The 27,224-nt window shown below is 41.0% G+C and overlaps 1 protein-coding gene across 2 annotated transcripts in view; it reads right to left on the bottom strand.

Moving 5' to 3' along the window:
• Positions 1–1,313: 1,313 nt before the first annotated feature.
• fbln2 (fibulin 2) overlaps positions 1,314–27,224 on the bottom strand; it is an 84,127-nt gene continuing 58,216 nt past the window's right edge. The window contains exons 10-19 of one of the 2 annotated variants that reach the window (XR_004613874.1): positions 26,272–26,409; positions 24,571–24,714; positions 22,918–23,046; positions 19,899–20,024; positions 18,650–18,766; positions 16,878–17,006; positions 15,307–15,430; positions 11,752–12,345; positions 9,793–9,798; positions 1,314–1,328 (exon numbers count right to left, since the gene is read on the bottom strand). Coding sequence is in view for 1 of the 2 variants with exons in the window: in XM_034585902.1 (XP_034441793.1) it covers positions 11,985–12,345; positions 15,307–15,430; positions 16,878–17,006; positions 18,650–18,766; positions 19,899–20,024; positions 22,918–23,046; positions 24,571–24,714; positions 26,272–26,409 (1,268 nt within the window). In the remaining variant the exon portion in view is untranslated. Of the gene's footprint in view, positions 1,329–9,792; positions 9,799–11,510; positions 12,346–15,306; positions 15,431–16,877; positions 17,007–18,649; positions 18,767–19,898; positions 20,025–22,917; positions 23,047–24,570; positions 24,715–26,271; positions 26,410–27,224 lie in introns of those variants that run through there. The other variant, XM_034585902.1, reaches the window with a different exon arrangement.

The raw sequence follows: 27,224 nt of genomic DNA, 5'->3' as shown, positions 1-27,224 counted from the left end.
CCCAGAAGTTGAAGTTGATCTGATGAAAGCCCTGGGACAAGTACTTCAAAGTAAAAATGTGGAATATGGCCAAAATGGCCACTAAAGCCAAAATGGCGGGCTTCCTGTTTGGTCTAGCATATCTATCCAAGAGACTTATTTGTTTGTTATGAAAAGACACATGTCCCTATAGATTTTTGTACATGTCGGCCAATCGTGGTGCCGGGGCTGCCCTTTAGGGGGCGCTAGTCAGTTATTTTGCCACGCCCATTCCTTAAAACCATCTGAATGTCTGCAGGGGAGGGGGGGGCTGTTGTTACACAAATGTAGTTTGAGGGAGATAGACCCATGAACACGGAAGTTACAGCAATTTCGTGTGTCACAGCGAGTCGATGAACTTTAACGCCACGCCACTATTATGGCGTTCGACGAAAAGTCCCAGTAATCTTATGCCTACATTATCAATGTCTTGAGACCCATTTGATACAGTTTGACATGGCTGCGGGCAGTGGGTGAGAAGGGAATACATCCAAGTGTAAGACATGCAAAAAACAAGACATTTCCTGTTTCCACCAGGGGGTGCTGTGATTTCAAGTCATAATTTCTGTGTAGATGTCATCAGGCCAGGACTCTTGTCTTACATGTCTAGTTTGGACTCGATTGGACCACGTATGTCCGAGATACAGAACCTCGTGTTTTGATGGCGTGTAATCAAACTTTGACGCCACGCCACGGTCACACCGTGTGACGAAAAATCGATCTTTGAGGTAGTTTTCATCTCCATCTTGCTGTGATGACACTCATCTCCATATGAAGTTGATCAGATGAAAGCCCTGGGACAAGTACATCAAAGTAAAAATGTGGAAAATGGCCTATATGGCCACTAAAGTAAAAATGGCGGGCTTCCTGTTGCTTTTTTCCAATTGCACCTCCGACCTTTTTTGTTTGTCTGGTCATGATACACCTGGGCTATGATTTTTGTGAAGATCGGTGAAAGCTAACTGAGGGGCTTTTCCTTAGATGGCGCTGTTGAGCCATTTTTCCACGCCCATTTCAAATTACTCCAGAATACAATTACTTTTTGGGGTTTTGAATTCCCTGCAGACTTTGGTAACAATTTGAGCATGTCTAGGCCCTGAAAAAGCCCCAAAAGGGAAATACAAATCCTTCGAAATACAAACTCCCACCGGAGGTGCTCGGGCCCTAATGATGCAAACTCCATAATGCAATACAAAGAATCCAAAAGTCAACTTCTTGGCAGATGTAGACGCTTTGTTCCTGAAGACTGAAACATATCATGGTGAGTCCAGCTTTGAGCTTTATAATCGCAGCTCTGGAGTGACCTGTGGCTGATTCCGCTGACCTGAGGATCAAAGCAGCTCAGTGTACCTGTGTGAGCATCACTTGTTGAGTACAAAGGCCCACGCTGTCAGCCCGACCCTCGGTGTGGCTGACCTGAGGCATCCGAGCCGACTCAGACGTGAACCCACCCAGCCTCAACAAACACACTGTTGGGTAACTTCAAACACAGCACTCATGAACTTCATTACCTCACATGAAAGACAAAGATTCATCTTCCCTTTGAGCCAGACACTCCGTTTGATGCAATGCACTGAACTATAACAGTGCAGGTTTGATTCTTGACAATCAGACCCAGGTCTGTCACATTACATTATGTTATGTGTTTGTACAGTATGACACAATTTCAGTAAGCTCACTATATTAATGACATATCATGGTCTTTCTGACGAGATTTCTTTGGCTCCTGCAGGGATGTTGCTTTTATAAAGCCATCTGATAAAGGTAATGTCCTCATTACACACCGCTGTGGATATAAATGGGGGAGCCCACTTCCTAATGTTTCTGTTACAGCAGCTCTTACGAAGCAGTTACTCTTCAGTGAACGTGGGAAGCAAAACATTTCAGAGTTGGGCGGGAGATCATTTTTCTCACTTAGCCAGAGGAGCAGTGCAGATCTGTGTGGAGCAGAATGGGAGTTTGAAAATGACCTGTCAAGCCACTAAAATCCAAAATAACACTTTTTGTTTGGACGTCATTGGAATGCACCTTTCCAAGTCTTTTAGCTTCAGGACGTGGCTCTCACAAACACATTAACATGACTGTATTCTGATAAAACAGAAGAAGGTTCCAAAGGCAATTGGCTCACAGTTTGATTTGCCAGCTTTCCCTCGATCCCTGTCTAATAGAACCTAAAGAAGAAAGATTTAGGCTATAGCAAAGCATAAAACATTAGCATAACATCAGTGAAAAGTATTTTTTGCTACTTCGGGTTGGTGGAACAAGCTGCAATTTACACACACAAATGACATATAAAGTTGTTGTGCAGCAAATATGTTAGTTTCAAGCAGAAACAGAGCAATGTGAGAAAGATGTCGGTGGAAATATCTTTAGTAGCTGAATGCTTCACTGTGTTTAGTGGCTGGTCACCAAAGCTGCCAGTCAGTCCGTCTGCTGCTGGAAACAAGTTTTGATTAGAGCTGCAAGACTGAATCAAAACAAATGGTTGCAGGATGCAAAAATTTAAACAATGAGCTGAATTCCACTGTTCTGCAGACCTCAGGGCAACTGCAGGTTCATTCACAGCAAGCAACTGACTTTCACATTACATTTAGTCATTTAAAGCTAGGGTTGGTAATCCTGGAAAGGTTAGGAAGAGCACGCTACACTTTTGAAAACATGCAACTGATAGATCCCAGCATCAAAGCTACGCCCCAAAAACACATGACTAAAAACTGCGAGGAGACAACTTTTCTGTGACTCACTCGCTGGTGTATCTCTGGCTGAACACTCTAGTCACGCGCAGTGGGAGCATGGGTCGTTTAGTGTTAGACAGGTACAGCGACCAATCATTTCAATTGGTACGAATAAATGATTGGTCATGTTTATTAAAGTCCTGGGAGGGCAAAAGACGTGAATATGATTTCAACAAATAAAATAAAATAAACAGTGTTTCAAAAACAATTTACCAAACCTGCATTAAATCCCTTCTGACATGAAGTGATTAGTGCAGCTTTAAAGAAAAATGAAAGGTAGCCACACGCATTCCACTGAAACAGTTCACTTCAGGATAATTTCTCTTGTTTATGTCTGTAAGAGTTCTGTAAGTAAAGTATCAGAATTAATTCTTCATATTTTTCTTCATCTTAATTTTTTCTCTGAGTTTTTTCTCTCCACAGTCGCCAAAATGCTGCTCATTGTGGGAACTGTTGGGTTTCTGTATACATTTTAAGGTCTTGACCTTATTATGTTATAATTTGGACCTTTTATTTTAGTTAGCACTTTGTATCCTTGTTTAGATACTTGCTATACAAATAAAGTTATTATTATTATTAATATCATTATTATTATTATTATTATTATTATTATTATTCATTCTAACTAGCAAAATAGTTTTTTATTTGTATTTATCTGAGTTGTGATTCATACTCTTTTGGCATACTTTACCAATGTATATGGGAGGTTTTTGTGGTACATACAGTTCATTTGAACAGCCCCGTTCATGTTGAAAACATGAAACTGAACCTAACAGTGATAAGCTACATGTCAGCCACATTCCCTGAAGGCCGGAAACAAGTATGTTAAGGAATGATGAAGTGAGCTTTCAAGTCTCTCGCCCTCTCTTTACTGTCAGTGCCGCAGGGAAAGTTAGTGCTTGGTATGTCAGGGAAAGTCTCTCCCTTCCTCTGGTCATATATCCATGTACATAATGTGTTGGCACTCATTCCTCTTGGTTACCAAAGCAGTTAACAGACAGGGATTTACATGTTTGACTCTTTTCAGCACGAACCACAAAGCCTCCACAATGTTTCATAGTTAAAGGTGCACTCAGTAATATTTTATTAGTTCCCTGCACATGATGACCATAATCATCAGCGAGATTTTGCAAGTGTTGCCGATTGTAATCACTCCTCTATTTCCTCAAATTATGGTCATTATAAAAGAATAAATTTAATTTTTTTTCAAATTGACCGCCAGTGTGTTGTAACTGGGAATGTTCCAGTCGCCCATGCCCACTCAGTTCACTTAATACTCTCGAACCAAAAGAAACATTTGTGTTACAAAGTGGAGGGTTTTGAAAAATATCTGTACCATTGTAGAGTTGGACTACAGAGTTGGATACAGTGCAGCCGTGCCTCCACTTTGTCCCAGTAGTGAAGCACGGGACTGCAAAAACAAAAAATCATCCCTGGTTCTCCCAAATATTCCAAAATGAGCTACACAAGGCTTTCTCTCTGTTATGAACCCAGTAGAATAGACACTGTAATGGTGTACAGCTTTCTCTGAACATCAATTAGGTGGATATGTAAGCAATACATGATGCAGCTGATGTTACCTGAGACAGACAGACAGACAGCTATGTCAGAACTTTTGCAGTTCTGACAAAAACCTCAAGCAGCTGCATGGATTGTTAGTCATGTTTGTCAGGATAAAAGGTGCAAGCTTCTGCAACTGTCTACACAGGAGGTCATAATGTGAGCAGCAGCAGTAGCTTCAGTGTCTGTCAGTGTTTACACATGCGTTCAGACAGCAGTGTTGCCAGATGTATGATTATTTTTTATGAAAATGATGTACATTATAATGTACATCATTATCCTGGCCCCTCTCTCCCCCTTCCCCGTACCTTCCCTCTCTTCCTCTGCCAGAGGTTTCTTCCACATTCACCAAAGTGCTTGCTCATTGTGGGAACTGTTGGGTTTCTCTATCATTTTTTCTTTCTCGACCTTACTATGTAAAGTGCCTTGAGATGGTGAATGCTGTGATTTAGTGCTCTACAAATAAAATTTTATTTGCCAAAATGTTGATATGTCAGCATTTTATTAAAAAAAGTGTATTGATTTGTTGGTGGTGTCAAAAACACGTCATAAAGATGGACAATGTGTCTCTACTTCCCCCCACTATGCAAATATGAAGGCAAAATATCCTTGATTTATCGATGACATTATCGGAGCATTTCTGAGCACTAGTGATCAGGGGGGGGGGGTGGTGTCAATATTCCAGAGAAACATCCGTCTGACCAACTGCAAATTAATCTTAGCTATCATCCTATCATCTGACCTTCATTTTAAAGCATCAAATAACAAATTGAAGCCAAACTTACCGGAAACATAAAACAATTTCATCCACTAACATGGAGCCACCAGGGGGCCATCCAGATGTTTTAACTTCACTCCTGGGGAGCTGTCCATCTTAATGTACTCTGAGATTACACATTGAAACCTTATTGTGATCTCTTTTATAACTTGCGTATGATGTTAAATTTCTCAAAATACAACAATTTTAGGCCTCTGGTGTGATATTTTGAACGTTTCCCATCTGGCAATGCTGTCAAGTTACCTGCAAGTTGGCACATCTCAGAAGTCACAAAGTTGCAAGCACTTAAAATGGAAGAAAATAGACCTGGCTTGATTTTCATCATGTTAAAGTGAGAACATGATATATATATATATGAGTGATTACGGGGCATGTGTAGACAACTGGATTAATGAAAATAAGTGCATATCTGATCCATCAGATTCATGTGGATGTTTTTCAATCTGTGCACCTTTCCACGTACACTGTATAATTAAGGAGAGCAGTGAGGAGTAATTATTATAAAAAAGGAGGATAGGAACAGGCCTATCCAAGAAAAATACACTGGCACTTCAAATAGTATTTCATCATGATTGCAGTTATGACAGAGAGGAGTTAATCAAAATGAAGCGCTGCTTGTCACATCAAGGAATATTCCAAAGCACATATTAACCTGGGAAGACTCAGATAAGTATGACTAATCGTGAGTGTGCTGACAATTACGAGGTATGCGGCGCAGTAAACAAAACCGGGATCTTGTGCAAACAGAAGCCGTTTGATTTCTGAGTTTGGTTTTATAGACAAACACGGGCCTCACACACTGGCACGGTGCGATAAAAGAGGTCTTGTGTGGCTCTATGATTAGACAGAGGTAGAACATCATATAATCAGCCAATGAGAGGCTTCATTAAACTTCAGACAAGCCCTGGTGTCACAGAGGATGTTCTCTGCTTTGGAAGAAACACATCACACCTATCCATGGAAAAGCTGACTCATGATTTCTGCATGATAACCATCAACTCATAACTTGGACTGACACCACTACAGTGTGTATGCGATTAAAGCGGGCATGGAATCAGTGGCGTGGCTGTGTGGTGAGGACGCCCCTGTGAGAAGATGGGGAATGTGTTTGCTCTCACGTGCTGGAATGGAAAAAGTGGACATGTATTTGATGTGCTGACGCTCAGACAGGTTACGCAAGTGTGTTGAGCAAGTGAACATTCTTTCAGCAGCACACCGTGGCTGCAGGATTAGTGCAGTGTGCTGCCCCCTGTTGTCAACCTGCAGCTCAATGGCGTTACCACAGAGAGTTAGTTAACCTGAGGGGGCCAGTTGCATTGAGGGGCCAAACTGGGGCAAACAAATGCAAAATGAAAAACAAGTATTAAAGGATATCAGTATATATCTGCAATTTGTAACTCCAGATAATCCACAGCCATCGACATATTGTGACATATTAAACCACTGGACACTAAAACCTCCACCCCTCCTATTTTGGAGCGAGAGCCCCCACCTGAAAGAAACTCTGTTTATTTTGCATTTCATCCAGTCAACTTTTTTGTAGTTTTAGTTTGTTTGCGTATCTTTGTCATTGTTTTGCACCTATTTACTTGCACCTATATCATTTCAAATCTAATTGAAGTCATTTTGGATCCTTATTTAGTTGTTTTGCAGCACTTTATGGCCACAGTGCATACCAGTGGTCGTTTTGTGTGTTTTAGTGGTTGTTTTGTTTCTCTTAATGCTCAGTTTGCATCAGATTTCTTGTCACATATCATCCTTTTGTAGATATTTTGCTTCTTTTTATGTTCATCATGCATCTCTGTTGTCATTTTGTGTCTCATTTTGGTCACTAAGGTTTACTACAGTTACCTGTCACCCTTACCTGACTTTGGACTTACATCCATGACTCAAGTGTTTCTGCTTTGTTACAATACAATCAGTGTCACAATACAAATACAAAGTGATGAATCATATTCATAAAGAGACACCATAATATTCATAATGAGATCATTTATTTTCAGGCTAAATGATTGTTTATCTGAGTTTCTTTTACCAGAAGTGAACAAACAAACTCCATCCACACAGACTTGACTTACTGAGAATAGAGAGCTAGTTTCAGCTGCAGTTGTTGGTGTGACATATGCAGTAAAGCAGGTTGTGATGTCACAGCACGGTACACCAGAGTTACGTAGTGCAGCACCAGGCGTCCAGAGTTTGTGTGACATCACAATGATTTCAAAGCTGTTACCCCTATTTTAAGATATAACTCTGGGTCTGGTTCTCGTGGTTTCTTCCAGTTGATGAGGGAGTTTTGTGGCAACCATACCCTTTTTCTCTCACTCTTGAACCAACAGCAGTCAGCACTGCACAATGGAAGCACCAGGAAATGAGCAAGAATAACAACATACTCCATCGAGCTCATGACTACCCACCGCACTGCACCTCCCAGCCACAGCAGGTGCTGTCAGCATGCAGCTATGATGCTGAGAAGTGTGGAGTTTTGAGCCTGAAGCAGATTGAAGTTTCTCCACAGCACAGTGCTGCTGCTCCGAGCCACGTCTCCATCTACGAGTCAGAGCTGAGCTCCACTGTCTTCACGTCTCCATTTACAATCAAAGCACAGGCCTGAATGCTCAACGTCAAGGTCACTTATCACTTTGTGTAATGCACTGCTTTCATTTCATTGCCTAAGATAAGTTTCTTTTCTCATTGGAGTTTTACTGATGTGGCTTTTGATAGCCATCATGATATCTTTGTAATAGAGCTGCCATGATTCTACAAGGAATCTGTCTTTTGCTTTGTCTTTTGCACCTTAAGGCGAGAAAAATCTTTCAGTTGACATTTATATTTCACGTATACATTCATGGTCACCTTGCGATTCTGCACTGAAACCCTCCAGTGAAATCAGACCAGATCAACTCTTTTTCAAAGGTTGGCAGCTCTATAAAGAGGGATAACCTCCTTGTACATTACATATTTGTTGTCAGATTTTACCACCTTTTTATTCTTGTTGTCATTGTGGAACCAACAACACAGGGTGGTATAGCTGAGGCAGTACCAGTTAACTTATACTGTGTATCAATGTAACCTCTGGATTGTCTGTCTGTCTGTGATACATCAGAAAATGCCTGGAGACATTTTCTGAAAATATCTTATAAGAAAACACATGTTTGCCCATAAGTTACAACTCACACACTCAGTATGACACAATGTTAAATAAATGTCTAGTAGGATAAAATGTCGGCACTTTTGTCAAAGGTCAACTTCACCGTGACATCACAGTGTTCTGCAGTCAGACGTTTCTAGCCACGATTCAACACCATATCTCAGAAACAGAAGAGGAGAGTGTGACCATGATTATAATAATGATTATTAACCTGAGGAGGGGTAATATTGTTTGTAATATTGTGAGAAATAATTTAGCATCTGGACATTTCTGGACATTCTCCTGCCGAGATTATAAAATCTGAAATTGTAAAGACAAAAGTCAGCAATTCAAAGACGCTGCATTTTAGTTAGAACAAAACCTGAAGACAGCAAATACTCCTCTGTGGTGTGAGAGAAAAACGACACTCATATGATTTAAGTATTCGTGGCTCTTCTGGTTTGAAACCTACCGTCCAAATACTGTGAAGTTGCCGCTGTTTGGTGGATGTGGTGAAGTGAACCCAGGGCGTTAGCAGAATAATGTTACTGGAGGCCTGCTTGTTCTCCTGTTACAGTGACGAGGTGGGACCCCCTCACATATATTTAGTCGTCTTGATAACCTTTGAAAGCTAAGACACCTAATCAGAGATCACACCCCAACATGCGTGGGATGCCCCCTCAATCACCGGATGTGTTTGGGCTTCAGCAGAGAGGGAGGGGGCCACCCAGTGCAGACCAGTGTCACCACTGTGCTGGCTGAGCAGTTTCCTGGGCAAGCTCTGTATCATAAAACACAGCAGGCCACACCATCCACTGACTCCTGTGATAAATACCCCTCACAATGCTTCTGTACTGTCTGTTGAGGTAAACTGGTAATGATCATTTAAATATGTTCAGTTTCATGATTTGGTTCCAGTCTGACTGGGACTGGGAATCTGGTAGATCACACAGGAAGGGCTGTGTTTGTTTGTAATAAAACAGAAAAACCTTGCATCAGCAGCAGAAGCTCAGAGCTGAGCAACACTGACACATGATCCTAAAAGGAGCTGCCATTGGCTCTGAGAAGTAAATGTCTTTTTTTTTTCTTATTAGTTTAGTTATGTTAAAGTTTTCTTTTTCTTTTTTTGAATTTTGGATTTTCATCATCCCAGCCCAGTATAACTCTAATGAGGAGGCAGTGCATGGAGACAAAACCAGAGCTAAAAGAAGAGTGAAAGTATCGCAGTGTTGCAAAAAAGACAAGGAAACACCAGGTATGATAGTATATAGGCTAAATATTTAGTTTGGTCCACTGATTACAGATGGACATAACAATAAAAGTAGCTTAAAAGTGGAGGCATTTTTTTGTTATTATTTTTCCATTTCAGTGATTTTCTGTCTTTTAGGGGCTTTCTCCATTAACCCCTAACCCTCACAGTTAATGTTGAACACCAAATAATGGATGACAAACCTAAAACATCAGTTTGAAGAAAATAACAAGAGGGGGCGGGGGCTCATTAAAAGGTGTAATGAATTGTCGCCAAATCTGAACCTAAGTGAAAACCATTGACATTTTGGAGCAGCCTTTCAGACAGCACTCTCCATCCTCAAAATCAAATACCGGAATGTTTTTTGAATCATGGCGTCCATCCCTCCACTAGAGGAATGTGTCCCGTAAGCTGCTGGTGGTGGAGCAGTAATTTATTAAGAAACTTCATTTACCCATTCATTTGTCACCCAGTAGCTTCTGCCCAAATATATCTGCGCTGATAGTGTCTCATCAAACCTCGTATCACTCCGACTGTGGTGTTTATTTACACGGTGACCTGGGAGTGATTCAATCGGCCTATACTTTCCATCTGTTGGGATGTATTAATAGGCTGAGGCGGTGAAGCGCACACACTTTCCGGGTGGGAATGTTGGAGGGTGTAACGCACACTAAATGTTCCTTGTGGAGCAGTGGAATCTGTGATAAATTAGGGTAAACACAATAAAGATAAGAGGTGCTCAGACTTACTGTGAGCAGGTTATTTTCAAAATAACATCTAAATTTAATTTGTTGCAACACTGAGGGGAAAAATAGTGAGTATTGTTTTTTTTACAGTGTGGTGTATTAAAGGGATAGTTCACGGAAAAATAAAATTCACACATTATCTACTTACCACTATGCCGATGGAGGAGTGAAGTGTTTGAGTCCACAAAACACTGACCTCTTCTTCAGACATAATAAAACAACAGAAAAAACCTAACATGCCTCCAAACTGCTCATGTGTTGTCATCCAAGTGTCCGCAAGCCCCGACATTTATATTCCACTGGAAACATGTTTTTTCTGTTGTTTTATTATGTCTGAAAAAGCGGTCGCAATTGACTTAAATTGTATTGGATTCTGCTGCAACACTGTTTACCCCTGAAACTCCAGAAGTGTTTGGTGGACTCAAACACTTCACCCACCCCTCCATCGGCCTAGTGGTGAGTAGATAATGAGTGAATTTTCATTTTTCGGTGAGCTATCCCTTTAGGTAATGACGCCCTGGTCTGCTGACACTCTGACACTCTGACCACTAGATGGAGATGTTTCCTTATTGTTCAGAACAGAGATGATAAGAACAGAACACCAGCAAGCAGCATTGATGTACATATGTACTTTTACTGAGCCAGTGGCAACAGTTTGATCATGATTTATTGATTGGTTTATGGATATACATGTCATGTTACAGCTGAAACAGTACGTGTTGTGTGAGGCCAGTCTGGAGTTACAACAGCTGACTGAGTTTATTGCTGCACACGACACAGGAATAAGATCGCATGATTTTCACCCTGAGATAATTACAACACAGAAACATAGAAAGATATGATATGTTCAGTAATACAGTAAGGAATATGACAGGTAACACTACAATGATCATCAGTAACACTACGGTGCTACTCTCAGTGCTGAAGAGCACTTACAACACTTACATTTCATCAGGTCACATATCAAAAATAATATTTTATTACTATTAAACTGATCGTCTACATTCTTCTAACCACATGAAAAGTGGGTGTTGATTGCTGAGGCTCAGCATTAACGAAAGTGAATCACAAGTATTACATCAATAATGACTGAAATCATGTAAATGGAGATCTCTAATGTTCCTTTAATCGCTGATCATTTGGTAATATTACTTTAAATTATATATATTTCATTTAAAGTAAATGGAACTTATTTTACTCCCATATTTAGCACCCACCTGCCCGCACAAACGCACGCAAACACACACACACACACACACACACACACACACACACACACACACACACACACACACACACACACACACACACACACACACACACACACACACACACACACACACACACACACACCTTTCCTTAGATAGATGAAAGTCAGAGACATCCAGTTTTGGGGCTACACTGTGACAAGTGCCCTTAACTTCTAGTGCTGCAGAGGGTTCCAGGAATCATTGTAATGAAAACTGAGATTTACAAAGGGAGGTCAAAGAGTGGGGGTTTATAGACACTAGAGCAGAGCACAAACCACCAACCCAGACATGCCAACAAACAACTCCAGCAGACCATAACAACACTGGTGCATTGTGGCATGAGCAAGAGTTGAGCTGAAAATGACTTTGGTTTATCAGGAAACATGATTGTCAGAGAATTTCTGCAGAAAAGCTGTTTTACAAGATACTTGAACAAGTTTGAATATGGGGAGGCATTATAAAAAGAGTGTGCACATACATTTTTTTTAGCACCATACGAAATTGTCTCTGTCATGTTGGTGTTACATAGTGCTGGTTGTGATGAACACGTATATCCTGGCTAGGAAGGAGGTGTGCGTCCCCTGCCTCAGCAGCTTCATCTCCACATCTATTAGAAAGTCTTTGGGCTCGCGCACCTTTCTCTGCAGGTAGACGGCGCCCATGAAGCTGTTTAGCTTCCTGGTGCTGAAATAGCCCTCCCCGTTGCCCTTGGTGACGCTGATGACAATTTGGTCGCCGGAGTAGGCGGGTGAGGGTCCAATTCGAAAGATCTGGGCTGGGATGATGATGTTGGTCTGGAAGCTGAGCTGGTAGTATGTGATCCGCACAGGAGTTTTCTGACAATCCAAGGAGTTGCTGGCACAGCTGGTCCGCTCGCAGCGTCTGAAAATGTGAGAGAAAGAGAGAGAGGAAGTGGGAAGAATGAAACAATAATTAGAGGCTTGGTATTGCCGGAACATTAAGACACGTGTTTGTAAGTGCATTTTATTGACAACTAGAGTTACCACCATGTGGTTCTATGCCTCCGTCAACCAGTGCATTTTCAGTGTACATACATTTTATTTCTAGGCTCATATGAGGTCACCATGGCCTTTGACCTTTGACCACTAAAATCTTATCAGTTCATCCTTGAGTCCAAGTGAAAACTGGTCTAAATTGGATCAAGATGTTCAAGAGGCCCAAAAATATATTTTGTGAGGCCACCCTGACTTTGACCTTCGACCTCTGACCTCTGACCATCCAAATCTAATCAGTTAATCTTCAAGGCATTTCTTAAAATAACACCAATTCCAATCAGATCTTTCTTGAGTCAGAGTGAATGTTTGTAGCAGATATAATGAAATTCCCTATTGGTTTTCCTGATGTATCACATAAACAAGAACATGAGGTTACCGTGACCTTGATCTTTGACCACCAAAATATAATCAGTTGGTCTCAGTTCAAAAGCTTCTATCTCCTCTTTGTGAGCCCTGCTACCTACTGACCCACATGTGCTGTTTGTTTTCTCATGATGCTGGGCTGATGTATATATATGAGGCTTTGTTTGAAATATGAAGCTAAATAACAAACTACAAAGCAAAACTCACTCAATGCATCTATTTGAAATCTACTAGTATATATGATACCATATCAGAGACTTCAGTCTGCAGTGTCGATCCATTCACTTCACTACAGTGTGAGTGATGATGATGTGTGTTTGGTTGAGATACCATGTTTCATAGTGGAAAAAAAAACACACACAACTAGAAACATATGTATGAAATATAATTAAATGGGCTTAAACAATTTGCATCATGACACGACAACTCCCATAACTGCAGCCAAATCATCTTGATCGCCCCCTGGTGTAAGGTACAGGCCATAAACACGCCTCATACATGTTAGCAGATGGGACATGGACTAAAAAGTCAGTAACCTACACATTGAAAAAAGTTTTTCCAAAGATTTTTTCCTGTCAGTTACGGTAGTTCTATCACACTGATGTTTTAATGGTTTTATTAGTTATTCTGTGTTATAAAACCAGGGTCAAGTGGGCATATTGACAGGACCTCTGCACAGTGTCTCCATACCATGACCACTACTATGCAGACTCTGGGATATTTTCACTTCATTTTCATACAGTGGGAGGAAGTGGAGCTGCGTCGTCCATCTTTACACACAGTCATTGATCACTGCTGCCTGCTGTGAGGACTCAGTGAAAACTTTGCTGATGCAGACAGGGAGCATCCTGCTGCGTGCAGGACTTTTCCAATCTGTCTTCCAATGCTCTGTGACTGCTTGTCCATTGCAGATCAGAATTTACAGCCTGGACTCCAACTTGATGCAGTGCACTTTGAAATCTGCAAAACTCACGCCAACATGTTTGGAAGCTGCTCTGATGAATTACATGAGTGGCAACTAAGGGCAGAGCAGGAGACGTTCTAATTCAGCCCCATGTCTCCATGGCTGCCAGGTCCACTTACTTCACGAGTGAAAGATGTCTCTCTGAACTTGGCCAGGCCACGTCACACCGAGGTTAATAAGGTGTCTCTTGATAACCCGGTGTGTGTGTGTGTGTGTGTGTGTGTGTGTGTGTGTGTGTGTGTGTGAGCGTACTGTTCCTGTCCACTGGAGCGCAGAGCGGGCAGCGCTGCAGACACAGCCCGAGGAAGCACCAGGCAGATCAAAGCCACCTGACTTCATCGCACCGCTCGATGGGAGTCATGTTCATTTACCAGCCAGCGTCTAAAGCTGCAACAGGTTCCCAGCTAACAAGCCCTTCTGCAGTATGCTGCACTGTAACCACGTGGATGTACAGTATTTCTAATTGGAAGTGAGTGGAAACCCAACGAAATAAAACACTCCACAGATTCACGATGGTGCTTGAAGTGGAGGAATGTCAAGTTTTTCAATGCACAGGATACTTAACAATAATAATAATAATAATAATACACCACGAACACAGACTATTCCTCCTCATGAAAATATTTAACTTAATCTTACTTCAGGGTCTGATCATAGACTGTGAATAAAGATGATTGACGTGTCTCCACTTCCTCCACAAATGAAGCCAAAACATCCCGTATAGGAATGCTGCCATCTTGGGCAGATGATGTCATTTGGAGCCAGAGTCTGGGCAGTAGCAAGGTCCCACTGATACAAACTCTCACCACTTCCTAGTCAGTCTTAAATGTCAATCATAACGTTTCGCCTTAATCAAAATCTTAAACTGCAGCCACCCACTAGGTGGCGATCAAGATGCTTTGGCTTCACATTTGTGGAGCCATCATGTCGTCAATATCTATATATGGTCTATGGCAGGGGTCTTCAATGTTTTTCAGGCCAAGGACCCCCAAGCTGATGGAGAGATGGAGCAGGGACCCCCTACTATATATATTGTATAAAATTGTGTTTTATATTAAACTGGGCCTAGTGCCATGTATAAACATAGCTACCCTGTTATTGTGCATTCAATACTAAGCTATTCGAATAATACACAGGTTCATATATTCATGTTTTTATTTTAAACATGTGCAAGGTATAGGAGCTGCAGTGTGTGCATTGCTGACTGAAAGATAATTTCTTCTGCCTCCATTTATCCGTTCGCTACAATATGTTGGATTCATGTTAATGTGTATTTAAAGACATTTAAATTTGTGGAAAAAAAATTGTTTGGGAAAAAAATAAAAAATAAAAAATATAAAAAATATAAAAAATTGACTTATCAACCAAAAATTTCGCGACCCCCTATTGAAGACCTCTGGTCTATGGGTCTGACTCGTTTCTGCAGTGACAACATAACTCAGATAGGAAACAGGCAACATTGATGCTTTTGAAGATGCTTAAAAGAGAAATGAGACTCACGTGTCTGAAACCTTCTTGTAATTCTGAGGACAGTTGAAGGAGAGACATCTGAAGCCTCCCTGCAGGTTGTAGCAGGTCTGTGCATGTGAACAGTTGTGGGTTCCAGTTGTACATTCATCAATGTCTGGAAATAAAGAAAGAGGATAAATAAAAACTACATCAGTTCTGTTTTTTTTAATTTATTTTTTTTATTCTGAAAGCCCCCCCCTTTTAAAAAAAAAAATTAAATCATATAATTGAGTGTAGCTCATGATGCACGTCATTTGTGCAAACAGGGAACTTTGTGTTTCACTTATGTGAGAAGAGGGGTGTTCAGTAACCTACAATCTTACCACCAGATGCCACTAAATCCTACACACAGTTGTTAAACAGTTCAGGTAAGTCGATATGTTTTTAATTGGGTCAGACCGAGGGGAGCTTTCCCCCTCCCTCCGGTGTCTGTGTTGAACTAAGCTAAGATAATAACCTCGTATCTGGCCTGTAGTATCACTTAAAGCCTACAGATATAGAGGGGCATCAATATCCTCATTTTACGGTAAGTATGAAACTTCTACTGGTAGCTGCTCTTCTCAAAATGTCAAACTTTTCCTCCAGAGCGTTAATGTTAATTGCTTGGATGAAATTATGGAACTTGAACTTTGCTTGAATATGAACAGATGCATCTCGTTTCCATTGAGACATCTGCTAATCGAGACTGTGTGATATGACTCTGTCGAACCAAAATTTTTGTTCTGACTCGACTTCCATCATTTTCAACCCAGAGTTGACAGATATAAAGTGCGGTTTCTTTACTTAATCCTCTGTTTCGTTTCACAAGCTTCAGGGCCATTTTTAAATGATTTTTCACAGACACAGGAAACATGAAAGGGCCTGAATACGGTCGGACTTCCTCTGGCAGCTACAATAATCAGCTACTTACTGCATTTTTACCAGAGTTCTATTTAGTTTTTATTCCCTATAGAAAAAGTTTGAAAGCTTCTACTAAAGAGAAAACACAAAATAGAGCAGGAATGACATATTGCAGGAGTTCATGAAATCACAAATGAATGCACTGCTGAGTTCAGCTGTACACATTGACATCAAGTTTACACTTTACATTTTTAATTTGATCAATTACGAGTTGCTTTTAAACCTAACTCTCCAGTTTCCAAGTTGTGGCAAAATACAACAAGTGTTTTATTACTGTTACCTCACAGCAAGAGGGTTCCCAGTTTGAATCCCAGTTTGGCTGGGCTCTTTCTCCAGGCCCACAGTCCAAAGAGATGCAGATTGGGATGAGGGTTAAATGGAGACTCTGAATTGACCGTAGATGTGAATGTGAGAGAGAATGGTTGTTTGTCTCTGTAAGTTGGCTCTACGATACTAATGCGACCTGTACTGGGTGTACCCGCCTCGCACCTTCAGTCAACTGGGATTGGATCCAGCAGCCCCCCCCCCCCCATGACCCTCAAAGGATAATGGATGGATGGTGCCATGGACATTGAATTATGGGAATTCAAACCTCTCAAGAAAGAGGTTCAGTTTTCTCAGTTTTATTCACTTATGTATATAAATGTTCATTGAAGCCTCACCTTTGCAGGTGCGTCCATTGGCCAACATGGTGTATCCATGAGGAGGACAGGAACACTGATAACTGCCAGCAACATTAACACACTGGAAGGAGCAGAGGTTCCCAATGCTCTGAGAGCACTCATCAATGTCTGTTAAAAAACACACACACACACACACACACACAGGTCAGATAGGTTCCCTGTGTGGAATCAAAGCCATGTTCAAATTAGCACTTTATGTGGGGTCTCTACACTTGTGTCCAGTCTGGGGGAAGAATGAAACAAGTGAGGCCCTGGTACCCCAGACTGAATAAAACTTGTGAATTCAATTCAATTTTATTTTATTTGTAAAGTGCCAAATCATAACATACATTATCTCAAAGCACTTTACATAGAAGGTCAAGACCTTAAAAACTAAAGAGAAACCCAACAATTCCCACAATGAGAAGCAGTTTGTCGACTGTGGAGAGAAAAACTCCCTCATTAACTGGAAGAAACCTCTAGAAGCAGACTCAATGTGGGTGGCCATCTGTCTCGACAGGTTGGGGTGAGAAGAGAAAAATGGGGAGGAGAGGAGAGGTGGGTGGAAAAGAGGAGAAAAGAGAGATAGAGGGAGGGGAGAGGAGAGGGGGAGAGAGAGGAGATAGAGACCAGGAACACTTGTGCAGCATCAGGTTTCAGCTCTGACAGACTAGTTGTTATAATGAAAACAATAAGACTGATAATTATGGATCTAAAGATGTTATTAATGATAGCAGCAACAATTCATATAATAATGATAATATAACAATAATGTTAGAACATTCATTAAAATAATGTGACAAGTGTTTTTAATATAAAAACTTGAAGCTGAACTTCATACAAGATGTCCTGTTTTCTCTAAATCTGAAGTGTACACAGTTATGGATGACACCAGACTACCAGCATATTTAGTTCACCCATAAATGAGCCAAAAGTACTTGCACATTGTTCCTCAATTTCTGATGCAGATTTTGCATCAATACTGGCCCACAGACTTCAGGGTGCCACAACTACATGATAATGCATTTTGAGTCATGGGCCAGTAGTGTCTTTCATAAACTGTCACTTAGATCAGTTGATTTGCAACACACAGTGTAGGCCAGAGGGGTCCCCCATTATAACATGATCATGATTTGTTATGGGGCAGTTTGCAAATATTAGTGTATACATATTTATATATTATATACAATTTTCAAATATCACAAATATTACTATATAAATAACTACACTACATGTTATCAACATTATAAGCTTCTGCCATTACAAAGTGCTCTCCGAGGTTATACAAGAATCAGAATCAGAATCCCTGTCACCATCAGCATCCTCTCTGAGGGGGGTGGGGGACGTGGGGGGACGGAGCACGTACTGGTTCTGGGGCTGAACTACCATCACTAACTGAGCTGCTGGCGAGCAGCACCGAGGAAGCAGCACAAGGTCGTTTCTGATGAAGTTTTTGTTTGGGGGGTTCGCTTCATGTTTGATAGGTGATATTTCTTCCCAGGGAGACAAACACGGACATGCCACGTCCTACTCTGCTTCTGATTGGCTTACTCAGATAGTGTTATCCTAACTAACCAATCACCACTCCTCATACCTAAACCAACCAAACCACCCAACAGCTTTCGCTGTCCTAGGAAAAAAAGGCTTGCAGGACACTACTGAATGATGCACACAATTTCCAACTGGCCACTGTAAGGCCGGTATTTAATAGATCCCACTTCAATCTGTTCTGGTCTGCACCAGCTGTGCCGTGTAACCTTGGCAGGAAATACCTTCACAGGTGTGTCCGTCCTCTTTCAGGTGGTAGCCTTGGCGACAGTAGCACTGATAAGAGCCGTAGATGTTGGTGCACTCCTGGCTACAGGGACTTTTGACGCATTCATTCACATCTAAGCACAGAAGAGAAAAGACATGATTAGAATTCTCCCTGAGAAGACAGATCTCTGATATCCCACAGACAAGGGTAGAGATGTCAGATAGTTTAGAGAACTCCCAGCCACAGGTTTCTATTGGTTTCTAATAAAGATTATGTACAGTACCTCATTTGATGGCAATTTTCTTAAACAGCAGGGCACTGCAGTTCTTTGCAAACATGAATCAAAAAGGAAGAAATTGTGCATTTGACTCTTAAGGAGTGGATTAGTGTACATTAGTTGAAATAGTATTTCCTTGCAGCAATGTGTGTGCGTTTGTGTGTGTGTGTGTTACTCTACGTATATCTTTGTGAGGACCATTTTAAGCATAGACCCTACAGAGTGAGCACAGTTTTGGAAAGTGAGGACATTTTGACCGGTCCTCACTTTGTTTTAGGGTTAGAATTAGGTTTAGACTTAGGGTTAGGCATTTAGTTTGGATGGTTATGGTTAGGGTAAGGGGCTAGGGAATGAATTATGTAAATGAGTGTCCTCACTAGAAGTACAAACTTAAAAATATAATATAAAAGATTGTCACGCATGAACATCTGAGTCATTTTGACATTGCAAAGATGATTGCCTGATGCCATCTGTTAATAAACTGCTTCAAGTGTCCGGAACAAATTAATCTGAAAAGCACTAATCAGCACCTAATCATGCTGCTCGAACAAACTTTCATAATAAACCGTGGGAAATGCAAAGCTTCACCTTTGGATCGTGAATAGACACATTCACACCTTGATTAAGATCCCTGGATTATAGCTGTGACAAGCGTAACCTAATGTGAATCATGCTCCTTGGTCAGCTGGGCTCCTTTAAGCCAGATGACTGACAGCACCTGCACCTGGACACCATTATGCACGCACTGTCCGACAAAATGACATTCCACCAGAAACCAGGTTTTACTGATAACAAAGACTTTCAAACGACTCATAAACACTTTCCATCATTATATGATCCCATAAAAGTCTATGCCAAGCCTGCTTTAGTTCGCCCCATGAGGAAACCTCCTCACCTAAGGTCAAGGAAAATACAACAGTCCATCTGAACAAGGTGGCATTTAAATCAATGTAAAACAAAAAAAGGAAGAAGAGAAAAACCAGCTTACCTTCACAGTTCTTGCCATCGAATGCTAGCGAGAAGCCAGCCGTGCATGAGCAGTGGTAGGAGCCTGGGGTGTTTTCACAGGTCTGGGCACACAGCCTGCCGTGATAGCGCCAGCATTCATTCACGTCTGTCAGTGCAGGAGTAAGAGCTATTAGACAGCAGGCAGACACCTCCAGGCCACTGAGGACTCTAAGCCACTTCTCATTCACACACAAACACAGTGATGTGCGTGGAGACTTTTTCACCTGGTAGCCAATTTTTCATATTCCTGGTGTAATTGTGTGGGGAATCCTTTACTTTGACACACAACTGAAACCTCCTCAAGGTTTGAATGGCCAAGCCCTTCTATTTTTTAATAATTCATAGAAAATTAAATTGTTTATTAATAAAATTATCTGCACATTCATCAATAATCAAAAAAATAATACCGGCGTATTAATGTGGTGCATTTTTCATGCAGTGTTGTAAAGCCATGAGTCTGCCACGTCCTCTCCACCCCTGTCAGCGCACTATATAATGGATGCTTCCTCTTCACGAATTTCTGCGCATCACTACCCACTTCCTTATGAAATGACCAGATCTGTTTGTACTAATGATGCCCCCTGAGCTAACAGGAGTGTTTCTTATGTTGGATCATGAACATTTTTCAACTTAACATTTGCCATTAGTGTGGTTAATGGAACAAAAACGACTTTGTATGTTGACCTAATTTATAATGTCATCATTCCAGTTTGTTTTTTCCTCGTGCACTATCTTGATGGACTTTCTTTTCCTCCTCCATGGTGATGGAGACCCACCCACAACTGAGTTTATAGCAATAGGAAATGTCAGTGAAGATTTTAGTATTAGGTAATTATTAATGAGTGAAGGCGGGGCAGACAAACCAGCTGTAAACACAACACTGACCTAATGTCACCGGCAACATTATCATTCATTCGGAGTCGATTTTCTTTCCACATGATGAATGTAACTCCATTACTCACTCTGCTTTTAGCTCCGTTTTGGTCATCACCAACTCAATTTGACAGGTTGCTGCTAAATGCACCACTTAGTTTACCAGTTCGTTGCTAATCTGATCTGTGTGCTGTTGTGAACAGGGAGTGTGAAGTGGGTTTATCAGAGCTTTTAGCAGTGCTGTCCAACGTGACTAGTAATTGTGTTGATGAGAGCAGAGACACTGACCCAAACAACAAAGCTGTGGTCCTTAAAACCAAAAACAATAATCTGAAAGCACCGAGGTGAGGAAAATGATTTCTCCAGTTAAATCATGAAGACTGTCTTTATGACTCATCTATTAACAATTCTATCACTTACTCCTCCTCGCTTTTTTGCTATTCAACTCACTGTGGGTGTAACACAATCAGATTTTGGCACGATATCAATAAGATAATCATGTTGTTGCTGTCGAACTTTAAATCTGTTCTCTCATTCACTGTCAGCTGTCATTAAAGTCATTAGCTACAACCCCCCCCCCCGACCACTTCCACACCTCATATCCAGAGCCCAGCTGAGTCCACTCATCATCATATTCAAATCACATATTGTATAAAAAGATGGACAATGCATTTCCACGGCCTCTAGTCACATAAATATTAAGCTAAAATATCCTGGATACGTGTGCCACCATCTAGTACTCTTGAAGTCATTTGGAGCCAGAGCTTGTGTAGTAGTGATCGTGGGCTTTAGCTATGGTACTGAAGTCTCGCCAATACACAGGCTTAACCAATCACGAGTTGGTCTTAGCTGTCAATCATTACATTTCACCTTGTTTATATAGCATCAACTAACTATGGTTGTGTACTAAATTACTTCTGCCTCACCCCCCTCAATCAAGGGGGGGTCTAATCACCTACGAGTCTTTAATATCTCATCACTTTGTCCTCTTGCTGTGCCTGGCAATAACAATTTGTTTAATTGTCAGCTGAAGTCTTTCCTGATTGAACTGCACATTTGGGTGATAATTCCTTTTGGGTCCGTCACTACAACTGTCTTCTGTCACAAAAGACAAACTGAAGTTATTTTATTGATTGTTAATGTAACAAATTTGGTCAGGCAGCTTTCATTTGGCCTGATGGTATTTTTCACTTACTTACAATTGTAGGACAATTGCTTTTTTGCAGGGCTGTAGTTCACCCGCTGCTCGGCTTATTACCAAGACAAAGAGGCATGGCCACCTCATCCCTGTGCTTGCCTCCCTACATTAACTCCCTGTTAGATTACACTTTTAGGCCTTAGATGGTCTCACTCCTAAATAGCTCTCAGATTGATTGACCTGCTATGTGCCCTCTTGCTCGCTGAGATCAATGGGGGAGCTCTGCTGGTTACTCCCAGGTCACAGCTTGTGACAAAGGGTGACCAGGATATTGCCATTAGAGCCCCAACACTATGGAGCTCTCTGCCTGCTAAATTTAGACACACTAAGTCCCAAGTTGTTAAAATGTTTGACATTAGCTTTTATTCACTCTAATTATTTCTATTGATTTCATCTTCTTCTCATTTTCTTCTGTTCGTTTAGATTTAGATTAACATTGTTACAGTGCTGTATGATAAAGTTTTTTATGATTATAATACTAATCATTATACCTATTCTAAATAATATTCTAAAGTCCTTATTCTCTTTTGTTTTTTGGGGGATCATTCTTTGTGAATGGAGTTTGCTCAGGTGACAAAAGGTGAAATAGTGAGACCTGTATGACAAATAGCTCCAGAAAAGCTAGGTTCAAAAGTGAACCTGGATTTTATATTTATTAATGGATACAATTCTAAAATACTTTCTTTATACATAATATTAAATATATTTTACCAATACTTGGAATGAAAGAGCACAGGATCAATAACACCCATTTTAACTGATATGATTTTCACGGCTAAATCTTACATTGTTATTACTCTGTTTACTGAAGTTTAACTGAGGAATTTGTTTTTTGCATCCAGAGCACTTTGGCTTCAAAAACTGTTTAGACGATTGAACCTCCAATCTGTTTTTCATCATTTCCCAGACATGACATTGGGATACGTACCAGTGCAGACTTTGTGGAGCGCATCATACTGGTAGCCCGTCTGACAGTCACAGCGGTAGCTGCCAGGGAGGTTGTGACAGATCTGGCCCACTCCACAGCGGTGCGTCCCCATCTGACACTCATCAGTGTCTAGACAGGCAGAGAAAGAGAGAAAGCACTTCAGCAATGGCCCACTCTGCAGCCATCTGGGTCTGTAGCCCAGGTAAACTCCCCTGCTCACTGCTCACCCTCTCTCTCTCTCTCTCACACACACTCCCTCTCTCAGAGCCATCTCAGTTTTTTACCTGACCTGTAAGTCTCTGCAACAGTTCACCAAAAACAAAAGATGTGTCAGACACGTTGCTTTAATTCTACCACTATTAAAAAACACATGTATAATTAAAGGTTCAGTGTGTAGAATTTAGTGACATCTATTGGATAATTTTTATGTTGCAGCTGAATACCCCTATCCTCACCCTCCCCTTCAGTTCTCATAAAAACTCAAAAGGTTTTTCTTTCTTAGTTCTATATCTATGATAATTGAATATCTTTGGTTTTAGAGGTCAGCTTTAGATGCCACCTTGGGACCTGGGAAATTGTAATGGGTTATTTGTTTGTAGTTTGTAATAATCAAGATCAATTATGTACTAAATGTGTTTGACTTGGTTAAAGAGATCTAAATCTAACCTATTAAATACCTTAGGACAGACCTTCTTTTTGTATTTGGTGTTGTGAGAAGTTATGCCAAGCAATATTAGGCTTTTCTTCATTACTGAGTCTCTAGGAAGAAATAACATAAAAATGATCGCTAAGGGCTCCAAAACACGAGCCCTAGCCAAGTAAACCTATGTGACACATTGTTCCAACTTAGCCTTGTCTGAGGAGAGGCCCAGTCTCTGACACTAAAAACCTCTGGACTAAACAAGTGGTTGATCAGTCTAAAAAAGACAAGAGTCTACAGTCACATGTTACCAGCTCTTTGAAGGCTGTACCCAGGCAGGGCAGTGTTTTGTGCTAAAAACTAACATCAGCATTCTAGTGGTATGGTCTGACCCAACTGAAAGAAACTTTTTTCCTGCGGTGTGATCGCATATAAAACCATCGACACACATATCCACAGCAGATGATGCAAACAGAGCAAATGTATACATGTCTAAGCAAGTTGACAATGTTCAGCAAAAAAGTTGCGTGATGCTGTGTTCAGTCTATCAGGGTTGAGAATCAGAAATGGAGGACAAACTTACAGTCTACATATGTACATGTGGTCACCTGGAGTCGGACAATACAACTTCTGAAGCCAACTTTATATAAACAGAACAAACTAGGAAAGGGCTTGGAGCAAAATCTGTGGAACCAGTTAGCCAGTTAGCTAAACTTAACTACTCAGTTTCCAAATAAATCAAAAAACAGTCCAGCATCTGAAATCGGACCAGTAACAAATGGCGAAATTTCACTGTTAAAGGAAAGCAAACATACATATATTTTTTAAATCTGTTTATCCTTTACCCTTAAGTTTAGCCCTTAGTTTCCCTCTTGTGGCATTTTGTTATTAAGTTATTTGATTATGTATATATTGAGCACTTCATAGCTAACACCAGGATGATATCAGGGTATTCACATCTTTTCCACAGTTGCCAGCATTGTGCGTTTATGAGAGTTTATGCAGAATCTCACCGACACACTTGGCTCCATCGGGGCTGGCGTGGTATCCGTGGCTGCACATGATGATCTTCTGCTGGCACGTGAAGGAGCCCACAGTGTTGATACAGTTAAAGCCGGAGCTGCACGGCTCACTCAGGCTCTTACACTCATTTATGTCTGCAGGAACAGAGAGAGAGTTAAACCTTACGACTGCTCAACATTATTACAGTTCCACAGGAGAGTGACTGAGGAGGTCTAATCCTGACTGACAGGTCTGAGTCTATTTCCTCAGAGTTACTTCAACAGGACGACTATGGAGTTGTGTATTTACTTGTTGGTGGCAATCATGCCTTCTCAGTGTGTAGTGGTTCCAATACTCTAGAAGGAGATTAAGAACGGTAGAAGTGTGGGTGAGAGTAGTCATGGGGATGATGGATAAAGAAACTAATCTCACTAAAAAAGCATTTGGACTTTTAAAGGCCCCATAAATTAAAAATTCATATTCTCGGATTTAATCCGGTGTAAAAATAAATAAAACAAACAAAAACAGAATTTCTGTCGCTTCTCTTCCTTTGACTCATTCTGCCCTTAGGGGCATTAAATCATTTTGCGTCTAACGGTAATGCTTTCTGGAATTTTGAACTCCCTCCATGTGACCACAAATTCTGCCAGTTAGCGACCGGAGCACACTTTCTGAGTCCTCTGTTAAATCTGCAGGAGTAAGCGAGCGCAGACTGTCATGGCCGTCATGACTTTACATGTTGAGCTGTTAGTTACCTGTCAACTCTGCCAGCGCTATCTACTACTGTAAACGTCAATCAATTTCCACTACAGTTCCCTCCACAGCGTTGTGTTCTTACAGGACACATGTAGATCAAGTAGAGCTCTGACGTCTGTTTCACAAGGTCATTAAATAACTAAAGAAGAACCACAAAGACAGGGAGGTTGAATTACAGTTAGTGATGTCCTTCAGCCTTTAAGCAGCACTAAGAGTCTCAGATACATCAAACTTTGATCTGGAAAAACAAGATGATTTACAGAACCTTTGTAGAAAGACTGATCAGTGCAATCTCCAGAGCAATACATGCAGGGAGTCATTCAGACTGATTCTATCTATACGTCAGACACATTATTTCCCCATTCCCAGATCATGTTTCTACAAACACTGCATGTCTTTTTAAGAACAGTGAGGTCTGAGTCTTTTGATATTTCTGTATAAAAAAGGATGAAAAAAGTGGGGGAAAAAAAGTTACTTCCTGGAGTCTGGTGACCAGGCAACTACTGAAATAATCCATCACATCCATCTGTTATTTTCACGTCCAAAATGTATAACATTAAAAAGGAAATCACAAAAGGCTGTAACAATTAATTTAATACAATTCAAATAACCTATTGTCTTTGCTGATAACGTGTCACTGAACTATTAAAGCATATAGAATCATTTTTTTAAATAATAACAATATATCAAGTCAATTTGACAACATGTACAAAGATAAAGAGAGTAAATCCTGGACCTAGACACATGGCTCCAGTCATGCTGCTCCATGTCTGCAGGCTGTTTCTGAAAAACAACCTCACAATAGAATGGAGGTGTTCAAAGAGGCGAAGCAGGACAAGGTGCACTGAATCTCCTCTGAAGATAATTTATTTTACTCCACTCTCTATTAGCTCTTTAATGGTCAAGTGTAATGAGTTTCTTTTAGCCAGAGGAGAGCAGCTCTGACAGTCTCTTACCAATGCAGTTTCCATGAGAGTCCTGTGTGAAGCCGCTGATGCACTTGTGTTTGGCATTACACAGGAAGGAGCCCACTGTGTTGTCACACACGAAGCCCGTACCACAGTTATGGGTCCGCAGCACACATTCATCAATGTCTAAAAGAAAGAATAAACATGGCTGAAAACACAGGAACCAAAACAATCCACATTCTCTTCCACTGTAAGAGTTTCACAGGAGCCCTCAGCTCACCAAGCTGCAGCCTCAGCTCCTGACTGTAGGTGGCACTGTGGCTCAAGCACAGAATGAACACACGCAGCATCCCAGAAATTCAAACTTTCACTCTGTCAGTGTTTAACTCCAGGAAAAATTCCCCTCCCATAAAAAGTATCACTTGTTCCAACTCTGCAAATAACAGAAGTTGAAGCAAACTTCTTAAGTGACAGTTATTGGATCTTATGAGCGATGGATATAGTTTAAATGGAAGATTCTTGCTTTTGTGCCGGGAGCCTATTTCTCTGGAGTTCATGTTATATTAGGTCCTGTGAGATTTGTCCCGAGGTGCAAAGGCAGAGGGGCATTAATTAGGAATCTCCTTTACCAATCATCATCAGAGAGACACATCGCAGCAGAGATCTCTCCTTTCTTTCGTGCAGCTAATTAGGTTCCTTTGCATGTTGGATGGTCGACTACATATTACCTTCATTATCCAGCTACATTGATTAGTCCTCCCTGGTGCCGAGAACTGAAGACACAAGTCAGAGAGTTGGAACGTACTTTCCTGCCTCTCTGAGAGATTATCTTGTCATGTGCTGAACCTGGAGCATCTGCTGAAACACTAACAGCGCCAGAAAAATATTGATCTTAATGAAGCTGAGGTTGTCATGGCTGCAGACATACAAGCGACACAGTATGGCAGGAATCGCAAAATTAAAACGAATGGAAATAGTGCGTATGATTCTCCATTTTCCTT

This window comes from Hippoglossus hippoglossus, chromosome 5 (assembly GCF_009819705.1).
Source record: "Hippoglossus hippoglossus isolate fHipHip1 chromosome 5, fHipHip1.pri, whole genome shotgun sequence".
Lineage (NCBI taxonomy): Eukaryota > Metazoa > Chordata > Actinopteri > Pleuronectiformes > Pleuronectidae > Hippoglossus > Hippoglossus hippoglossus.
The sequence above is the reverse complement of the archived record's forward strand: the minus strand, read 5'-3'. Positions and strand labels throughout refer to the sequence as shown.